We start from the raw sequence: 11,167 nt of genomic DNA, 5'->3' as shown, positions 1-11,167 counted from the left end.
TCATGCCTAATCACCTCTCTCCAATAGTTTTTGGCCTACCTCTATCCCGCCTAAAACCATCCATAACCAATGTCTCACACCTTCGAAATGGAGCATTAGAGCCCCTCTTCATCACGTGTCTAAACCAACGTAACCTCACTTTTCTCATCTTGTCCTCCACCGAAGTCACTCCCAATTTCTCCCGAATAATCTCATTCATCAACCTATCTTTCTTGGTATGGCCACACATCCATCGTAGCATTCTTATCTCCGCCACCTTCAACTTTTGGATGTGAGAGTTCTTAATTGGCCAACACTCTGCTCTATACAATATAGCCGGTCGGATAACCACTCTGTAAAACTTATCTTTAAGCTTCTGAGGCACCTTCTTATCACATAAAACTCTCTAAGTGAGCCTCTATTTCAATTACCCTGCCCCAATACGATGCGTGACATCCTCGTCAATCTTACCATACCCCTAAATCATAGACCCCAAATACTTGAAACTTTTTCTTTTCCGTATGACCTGAGAATCCAGCTTCACTACCACGTCAACCTCCTGCGAGACATCACTAAACTTACACTCCAAGTACTCCGTCTCGGTCCTGCTCAACCGAAATCCTTTAGACTCAAGGGTCTATCTCCAAATCTCCAACTTATCATTAACTCTTTTCCAAGTCTCGTCAATCAGTACCACATCATCAACAAATAACATACACTATGGCACCTCCCTTTGAATATGCCTCATCAAAACATCCATCAACAAGGCAAATAAAAACGGGCTAAGAGTCGATCCCTGGTGCAACCCTATCAAAACTAAAAAGTGCTCTGAATCTCCACCTACCATCCTCACACGAGTCTTCGCACCATCATACATGTCCTGAATTGACCTATTATTTTTTTATGTTTATATTTTATATAGCTATTGTATGTCTCTTAAAAATTCTTTTAATCATTTTGTTCACTTTGAATAATAGTAATAAGTAGTATACAAAAAGCGAAATGGTCTACTCAACCTCTGTACTTGTCTGAATTTATAAAATGAACACATCTATTTAGTCCTTTGTCACTTATACCCATCAATCCATCAAAACACAAAATTTTAAATTCTTCGTACCATGTGTATAGCTCACTCGCCCTAAAATAAATGACATGTCAGATTCATGTCATATAAATTAATGTCATGTCATAATTATTTTTATTAATTTATTTTTTAAAATTACTAATCAACAATATTAAATAGAAAGCAAAATAATAAATTAAAAAATTATTTATCTAACCTTCTTTTATCTCCCCCAACCCACAACTACTGACGCGATCATCCCAACGACCACCATCTCCACCTTCCCTAACCCACAACCTTCCATCACCCCCAATCTCCCTCATACCATTTTCTTTTCTTTTCTCTTGCACACAATAATAGAACAACGAGCAATACTCCATCTATTAACAATACCAAAAAACATCCACCTCCAATTTCATCTTTCTCATTCCATATCAACACCATCGGCCACTGTCGATCGACTGATGAACTAATGCCTCCTCTCCTCCCTTCTTCTTTCTCCACCAACAATTCTATGAACAATCTTTATTAAACCTCCAAATCACCAACTCCGTCATGTCTACCCATTGACACTTTCCTCCATTGAAAAATCACCACCAACCATTGAACTAGCTCTATGAAAATCAATCGACCCGCCATCCACACCAAACAATAAATTTTTTATTTGGATTTGTCGTCGAGGTTCTCCCTTTTTCAAATGTTCTTTTTCAGATATTAATTAAAGTTTTTTGGTAGTAAAAAATGAGGGAAAATAAAAGGGCGGGGTAAAGGAAAAGGGTTGATGGAGCAAAGAAAGCGAAAGTTATATTTCTCTTTTAGTTTTTTTTTTAAAAGATTATTTTTATAAAATTTTTGGTAGGTACATGCTCTATATGCGTGAAATCATACATTTATTTCAACTCATCAATTAAGTTGCCACTTAAGCTTTCAAGTCAATGATCAGAAATGTTTAGAATATTGTGTTTCGATGAGTTCACAATTTGAAGAAAAATCAAAGTAAAGAAAAACCCATTTCGTCTATATTAAATGCTTTGTTATCTAAAATGAACTTTTCCCAAAAAGAAAAGAAAAGAAGCTGGAATGGGATTCCTCCATTCACATTCCCCCAATATGCCACGTCACTATCTAATGTGGACCCAAAGGACCACTTTCACATGAAAAGGCGTGTCCTCCACGCGACTGCCACAAGCCCTTATAAATACCCATCCACATTGTTCAGCCATTGCCAGCAATACATACAAAGAGAGTTAAGGAAGAAAAATAGAATGCAATCACTGCAGGAGAAGGCGTCGGAGTGGAGTGGGGTTGACCCCAATGATGCATTCGCCATTGATGAAACTAATCTCTTTGAAAAACTTGGCCTTCAGACTTTCATCAATCTCTCTACCAATTTCTACAACAGGTACAAAACAAAAATAGTTTTTTCTTGATGGGTATTAAATAAAACTCAGTAACTCTCTCGTTAAAGTTTGCGACTTTGATTGCAATTATTTCTCTCTTTTTAATTGTTTTCTTGAATTAATATTAATATGAAGGTGAATGAGTTTAGTGTTTTGTTGCTTCAAAAATTGAGTTTTAGATTTGAATGTGGCTTCAAAGTTTTATTTTCTTGGGTTGTGGTGGGTGGGATTAGTTATGGATTATTATTGATTATATTACTATTTGCTTCTCTTTTTCTTTTCTTTCCTTTTTACTCATTGTTATCCAAATTCCATATTGAGGAGAAGTGATTCGACAGAACATCGGTCAGGTTAAGCTCACCAAGGACATGAATTTAGAGTAGGGTGTGGAGGTCGCCGACTACGGTAGAACATTAGTAGGTAGTAGAGAATTTCCTTGCTTTTTCGATGGTTCTAGGATTGGCGGTGTCTGTTGTAGTACTAGCTTTATTCTTGTAGGGTCTTTGTTGCATTTCTCAACGGTTGAAGAAGGAGTTAGTTAGAAGTAGAAAGGGAGTTTACAGTTTAGTCCTCTTGGTTTGTTATGTATTTCTTTTTAATCCCTAAGTGGCTCAGTTGTAATTAGTACTATATGTCAGAAATGTGCTTGGCCAAGGCCTATTAATAGTACTAGATGTTTCAGGAAAGGACATGAATGAAAAATTCCTTTAGCTTAATTTAACTTCTTTTTTTCTTAGCCTACAAGTAATTTTCTTCTAGTTTTTCCTTTAGTCTTCACTGTTCCATTGCATTTTCACTTGTTGCAAATTCATTTTGCAACATTTGGTATCAAAGCACTATCCTGAGCTCTGTGGGAATCATGTACGACGAGATGAAGGAGATTAAAGAGATGTTCGATCGAATGACGAGGGAGATGGCCAATTTTTCTGTAAGGCAGAATCAGATTGAGGAACAGCACGAGAAGGCCATTAACAGCTTGCGCGAGTCCATAAACGCGATCCAAAAAGGAGATCGAGGTAAAGGGAATGCTATCAGTGAGGGAGCCGAGATATACATTCTCTCTGGCAACCCCATGATATGGGCTACCTCCGTCTCTACGGGGAATCCACCAGGGTTTCAATCTCCAGCTGGCTATCAGTATGGTGCTCAAAATTCACAACAATTCCAAACTCCAGCAGGTGAACACTACCAGCAACAAGGTTACAGCAGAGGTCAACCATTTTTCACTACCGCAGGCCAAATGCCTTCCACAAGTCAAGGAGGAGGAGGATTTCATCATGCTACAAATCTACCTTCATCTAGCCACCATAATGGATCCATGACTCGTCTAACTAAGGTAGAGTTCCCTCACTTTGATGGTACTAACCTTCGAACCTGGATGTATAAGGCCGACCATTTCTTTGCATATGATGACACCCCTGTAGTGCAGAAGGTTCGAGTAGCTGCTCTACACCTTCCATTTCCAACCTGGAGGAGTATATATATGCGTTAATGGACAGATTTGGGGGTGAATACGAGGATCCTATGGCAGAGTTTAAGTTGGTAAAGCAACATGGTACTGTGAAGGAATATATGAAAGAATTCGATAGGATTATGGCTAGATTAACTATTTTGCCTGACATGCCATCAGTGGGTTCATCACTGGTTTGAAACCAGAGATTGGGTTTGCTGTGAAGAGTCATAGGCCATTCACACTACCTCAGGCATATCAGTTGGCTAGAAACATTGAATCCCGGTTGCAAGCTCAGGTAGGAGTATCAAGGAATCACATGACTAGTAGTGGGGGTTCGTTTCAAAAAAGGGGTTATAGTGCTGCTTCTGCCAGAATTATGGGGTCAAAGAAGGAACCAATTGTCAGTTTCAATAGAGAGAGAAGTCGGAGGTTGACTTAGGCTAAAATAAGTGAGAAGAGGCAGAAGGGCTTTTGCTTTTTCTGTGATGAAAAGTTTGTACTTGGTCACAATTGTGTAGCATCCAACAGGCTCTATCTATTGGAGGTAGATGAAGATTGTGAGGTAGTGGTGGTGGATGATTGCAAGGACCCAGAACCTGAACCAGGGGAGGAATTAGAAGCAGAAAAGGAGGTTTGTGAAATATCCTTGCAAGCTCTCCAAGGAGTAACTGGTTACCAAACCATGAGGGTGACAGGTTATTGTGATCATGGTTCACTCAACATCCTTATTGATCCAGGTAGCACAAACAATTTCATGGAAGAAGAGTTAGTCAAGAAATGGGGCATGTTAGCCCACAACTGATCAATGTGGCTGATGGAGGGATTACGCAAACGGTGGAGGCATGTAAGAGGTTCAACTGGCTGATGGGGGGTACCTTTTTTGAGGACAACTTCCTTCCCATTCCCTTAGGTTCATGTGACATCACTTTGGGGGTGCAATAGCTCAAACCCCTTGGTGACTTGTTCATGAACTTTCAGACTCTTCTATGAAATTCCAATATCAAGGCAGGGAATACACTTTGACAGGTATCAGGGAAATTGAGTCCAAGAAATTGGACAAATTTGTTGATAATGGAGCTCAGTTATTCATGATAAAGGTCTCACCCAAGATAGAGGAAGTGGTGAATGACAGTGAGACACCAGTGGAGATAGTGAAGTTGATTAGGGAGTATAACCAACTTTTTACTGATCCAAAAGGATTACCACCTACTAGGGGATCTTTTGATCACAAAATTCCCTTGGTAAACAACAATCATCCAGTGAATCTCAGGCCCTACAGGTATTCTTCCAAGCAGAAGGACATAATTGAGAAGCTAGTGCAAGAATTATTGGACCAAGGAATTGTTCAAACAAGCTATAGCCCATATGCATCTCCTGTAGTCTTGGTGGGGAAGAAAGATGGGTCATGGAGATTATGTGTTGATTATAGAGCACTAAACAAGGCTACCGTGAAGGATAAATTTCCAATCCCTATCATGGAAGAGTTGTTAGAAGAGCTTGGAGGGTCTAGCATATATTCTAAAATTGACCTAAGGTCAGGTTCAAATAAGGATGGCCAGTGATGATGTACCCAAGACTGCATTCAAAACCCATTCTGGTCACTATGAGTATCTAGTGATGCCCTTTGGACTCACAAATGCCCTCTCTAGTTTTCAAAGCTTGATGAACCATATCTTTAAGGATCACTTTAGGAAGTTTATCTTGGTATTTTTTTATGACATATTAGTGTTCAGCAACAGCCTGGAAGATCATTTGAGACACTTAAGAATTACCTTTGAGTTGTTACTGCAATATAACATAGTAGCCAGAAAGAACAAGTGTATTTTTGGAGCTAGCAAGATAGAGTACTTAGGCCATTTTATCTCAGCTGATGGAGTGGAAACTGACCCTAAGAAGATAGTGGTGGTGCAGCAATGGCCAACTCCCAAGAGCATCAAAGAATTGAGGGGTTTTTTAGGCCTAGCTGGTTATTATAGAAGGTTTATCAGACACTATGGAATTATAAGCAAGCCTTTAACTGATTTGCTCAAAAAAGATGGGTTCCAATGGACTTGCAAAGCTACCAAGGCTTTTGAAGACCTTAAATTGGCCCTCACTTCTGCTTCAGTTTTAACAATGCCTGTTAGTTCTCTGCAGTTTATTGTGGAAATAAATGCATGTGACTTGGGGGTGGGTGCTATATCCACCCAATAGCTTTCATCAGTAAAGGGTTATCAGGAAAACATATGACTCTCTCAGTATATGACAAGGAGCTCTTAGCTCTAGTCATGGCTATTGCCAAATGGTCACAGTATATCATCTCATGGGTAGGTCCTTTGTGGTGAGAACTGATCAAAGGGCTCTAAAATACCTTTTGGATCAGAAGCTGCACACTGGCCTTCAAATGAAATGAGTGGCAAAGCTCATGCAATATGATTTTGAGATTGAGTACAAGAAAGGAAGAGAGAACAAGGCAGCTGATACCTTGTCAAGACTGCCTATGACTGAGGTATTTGATATCTCATGTGCTTCTACTACCTCTTTTCTTTGAGTCGAGGATATATTGGAAATAGCCTCTCTACCTTTGAGGTAAAGGTAAGGTCTGCATACACTCTACCCTAGTTGAGGGGATCTTTGATTTGTTGATCTATGGCTGTATCAACATCCTTTAGCGTTAAGAAAACCAACTGGATGATATTAATTACTGTGAATGAATAACCGGATTCTGAAATTCTGGATTTTCTATTTAGTTACTTGTTTGGAATGAAGTTTTATTTTAGTAATTATTAGAGTTGTCTACATTTTCTTCTCAGATAGTTTATCTTCATAGGCTTTATAAATTCATTAATATTTTTTTGAAATGCTGGGGGGTTGAGTGGGGTAGGGTGTGCTTGTGGTTGTAGGAGACAAAAATCTCGTTAATCTTTGTATCTTTGTTGTCAAGTTTTCAGTTGAGGGATGAAATTTACTGTCTTCAGATTAGTTGTTTGAAATGAAGGTTGAGTGATAAGAGTTGTGCTCTGTTCTGCTCTAATGGTTTACCTTTCTTGAGGGAAAACATTTGACTTTTGTTTCTGGAATGGAAATTAGGGTGTACGATGATGAGGAAGAGTGGTTTCGATCAATTTTCTCTAATTCAAGTAAGGAAGATGCTATTAGGAATCAATATGAGTTCTTTGTACAGAGAATGGGAGGGCCTCCTTTATACTCGCAGAGGAAAGGTAAACAAGTGTTACCTTATTCTTTTTATTTTATCCAGTCTTCCCATTCTACATGCCCAGGTTCAATTTTCTGATGGTAGTTAGTTACCTGTTATATCCTTCTATTGTGATGCAATTTTATTTTTGTGGTGACCTCAATGCTTGAGATGCTTAATCTATTTTCTATCATAAACTTCAAACTGAACCTTCAAAATCTTATTGAGATTGGAATGCATAAAATTAACTTCTTGATATCTATGACGAAGATTATTTGCAACGGAAATAAACCTTTCTGTTCAATGGTTTCCTCTTTATAGTATTCAACAACAACAACAACAAACCCAGTGTATTCCCACTTAGTGGGGTCTGGGGGGAGTAAGATGTACGCAGTCCATACCTCTACCTCTGATGAAGTAGAAAGGCTGTTTCCGAAAGACCCCCGGCTCAAGTCACGAGATATCACACAAACACATAGTACAGCACAGAAACAGATGACATAACATAGATACGGCACCCATAAGGAATATAAAACAGAGTAAAGCAGGAATGCAGGAATATAAAGCAGAGGAAAGCGCACATATTCGTAATGAACATGGAACACGGAACACGGAACATTGAATACGGAATCATAACAGGAATACACCCCCACCAATTAATTCCCTACACTAGCGACCCGAACTGGCCCTAATCCTCTGCCGTAATTCGCATCTTCCAGACCTTCCTATCTAGGATCATGTCCTCGGTGAGCTGTAACTGTTCCATGTCCCACCTAATCACCTCACCCCAGTACTTCTTCGGTCTACCCCTACCCCGTCTAAAACCATCCAACGCTAGCCTCTCACACCTACGGACCGGGGCATCCATGCCCCTCCTCTTCACGTGTCCGAACCATCTCAATCGTGCTTCCCGCATCTTACACTCCACTGAAGTCACACCAACCTTCTCCCGGATAGTCTCATTCCGAACTCTATCCCCTCGGGTCAGTCCACACATCCAGCGCAACATCCGCATTTCTGCCACCTTCATTCTTTGGATGTGGGAGTTCTTAACTGGCCAACACTCTGCTCCATACAGCAAGGCCGGACGGACTACCACCCTATAGAATTTGCCTTTAAGCTTGGGCGGCACCTTCTTATCACACAGCACCCCCGATGCGAGTTTCCACTTCATCCATCCCGCCCCAATACGGTGCGAGACATCCTCGTCAATCTCACCGTTACTCTGGATCACGGACCCGAGATACTTGAACTTATCCCTCTTCCCTACCTCCTGTGCTTCTAGCCTCACTACTACCTCATTCTCCCGCCTCACGTCATTAAACTTACATTCCACATACTCTGTCTTGGTTCTGCTCACCCTGAACCCTTTAGACTCCAGAGTTTGCCTCCACAACTCTAATTTGTCATTCACACCCCCTCGAGTCTCATCTATCAGGACTACATCGTCTGCAAAAAGCATACACCACGGCACCTCCCCTTGGATACGCCGCGTCAACACATCCATTACTAACGCAAACAAAAAGGGACTAAGAGTAGATCCCTGATGCAATCCTGTCAGGACAGTGAAATGCTCTGAGTCTCCTCCCGCCGTCCTCACCTGGGTTTTCGCTCCCTCATACATATCCTTAATTACTCTGATATATGCCTGCGGTACTCCACTCACCTCCAAGCATCTCCAAAGCACTTCCCTGGGGACTTTGTCGTACGCCTTTTCCAGGTCGATGAACACCATGTGCAGATCCTTCTTCCTCTCCCTATACTGCTCCACCAACCTCCGCACCAGGTGGATTGCCTCCGTCGTCGAGCGGCCGGGCATAAATCCGAACTGGTTTTCCGAAATAGACACTATCCGTCTCAGCCTCACCTCGACCACTCTCTCCCAGATCTTCATAGAGTGACTCAGTAACTTAATCCCCCTATAGTTATTGCAACACTGAATGTCCCCCTTATTCTTATAGAGGGGGATCATGGTACTCCACCTCCACGCCTCGGGCATTTTTGCCGTCCTGAAAATTTCATTGAACAATGCAGTCAACCACCTTACACCAGCCTCTCCAACGAACTTTCAAAACTCCACCGGTATCTCATCCGGCCCCGTCGCCCTACCCCTTCGCATCCTGCGGACTGCCTGTCTAACCTCGTCTACCTTAAAACGTCTACAATAGCTAAAATCCCGACACTCCCCTGAGTGCTCCAGTTCCCCTAACACAATAGCTCTGTCCCCCTCGTCATTCAAGAGCCTATGAAAGTATGACTGCCATCTCTTCTTTATGTGGCCGTCCTCCACCAACACTCTACCGTCCTCCCCCTTAATGCACCTCACCTGATCGAGGTCACGACCCTTCCTCTCCCTAGCCTTCGCGAGTCGGAACAACTTTTTCTCCCCTCCTTTCCCCTGTAACCCTGCATACAAGCTCTCAACTGCCGTGACCGCTGACTTCGCCTCCTTCCTCGCTAGCTTGTACTCTTTCCTGTTTACCCGCTTCTCTTCTTCGTCCTTACTTTCCACCAACTTAGCATACGCCTCTTTCTTGGTCTCCACTTTCTTCCCCACCTCTTCATTCCACCACCAATCCCCCCGATGATGTCCGGCCCGGCCCCTAGAAACACCTAACACCTCCCTTGCATTCTCCCTGATGCACGTTGCCACCCTGTCCCACATATTATCCACATCCCCCCTACACTCCCACACCCCCATTCCCGCCAACCTCTCCCCTATCTCCCACGCATTCACTAGCGTCAAACCGCCCCACTTGATTCTCGGTCTACACTCCTTACTCCTCCTCTTTCTATTCTTCGTTATACCCAAATCCATAACCAAGAGCCTATGTTGGGTCGAAAGATTCTCACTCGGGATGACTTTACAGTCTCTACACAACGCCCTATCCCCTTTCCTGAGCAACAAAAAGTCAATCTGAGTCCTGGCTATCGCGCTCCGAAAAGTGATCAGGTGCTCGTCCTTCTTCGGGAAGCCCGAGTTCACCACCACCAGCCCAAACGCCCTTGCAAACTCCAATAGGGTCGCCCCCTCTTCATTTCTCTCCCCAAAACCAAAACCACCATGCACATCCCCAAAGCCTCCCGGTAGCGCCCCGATGTGCCCGTTGAAATCCCCTGCTACAACAATCTTCTCCGAACTGGGCACGCCTCTCACCACGTCCTCCAAAGCCTCCCAGAACCGCATCTTCTCCTCCCCTCCGATCCCACATGCGGCGCATAGGCACTACACACGTTCAGGTTAAACCCCCGAATGACCAACTTAATAGTCATCAACCTATCGTTGATCCTCTTCACCTCCACTACCTGGCCTCTAAGCTCTTCATCTACCAAGATGCCAACTCCATTCCTACGCCTGTCGCTCCCAGAGTACCACAGCTTGTAACCGTCCACATCCCTAGCCTTAGACCCTACCCACTTGGTCTCTTGGACACACGCAAGGTTGATCCTTCTCTTCCTAAGAATCTTCACCAGCTCTATGGACTTCCCCTGAAGGGTCCCTATATTCCAAGACCCAACCCTCAGCCTACCGTCGCTATCCACGCGCCCCCCACTACCCCTCCCTCGGCCAAACCTTGGCCTCCCACCCACTCCCGCTCTCTCCCCATCTCCCGCCCCCGCCACAGCCCCACGCCCCAACCCCCTCGGACATGACCCTAACCACCCATTACCACCCACAGCCACAACTACACGAAAAAAATAGGAAAATATAAGGATATACCCGGTGGCAATATCAAAGCAGCAGCAAGGAGATACAAGGCACACACACGTTCAAAGGACTACTCCCGAAGCCAAACTAAGAAGCGACCACAACAACAGCAACAACCGACAACAGACAATGTTCACAAATCCCACGCAAGTCAAGGTACACGGGCTACTACGAGCATAGTACTAAGAATGGAATATGAAATAATGAACTAAAATGCAATATGAAATATGAAATAATGAAATAACAAAGGTTAGAAGTCACCGGATTTCGCTTGGGGCTGCGGCTGCTGGAGACGGCGTGGCGAGTGCAGGCGGAGTCTCGGCCTGTTGGAGACCAAGTTGGCGGCTGGAGACCGGGCGGCAGCTGGTTGAATGCCGGGTTGGGGGGG

General features: G+C 43.2%; 1 protein-coding gene across 1 annotated transcript in view; it reads left to right on the top strand.

The window, feature by feature from the left end:
• The first annotated feature begins 1,395 nt into the window (after positions 1-1,395).
• The window catches only part of LOC107839075 (two-on-two hemoglobin-3), a 14,164-nt gene continuing 4,392 nt past the window's right edge, over positions 1,396-11,167 (top strand). Inside the window, exons 1-2 of the mRNA XM_016682423.2 lie at positions 1,396-2,444; positions 6,965-7,095. Coding sequence (XP_016537909.2) covers positions 2,086-2,444; positions 6,965-7,095 — 490 coding nt within the window. The 5' untranslated portion in view covers positions 1,396-2,085. The remainder of the gene's footprint in view (positions 2,445-6,964; positions 7,096-11,167) is intronic.

This window comes from Capsicum annuum, chromosome 8, assembly GCF_002878395.1.
Source record: "Capsicum annuum cultivar UCD-10X-F1 chromosome 8, UCD10Xv1.1, whole genome shotgun sequence".
Taxonomy (NCBI): Eukaryota; Viridiplantae; Streptophyta; class Magnoliopsida; order Solanales; family Solanaceae; genus Capsicum; species Capsicum annuum.
This window is presented reverse-complemented; position numbering and strand designations above follow the sequence as displayed.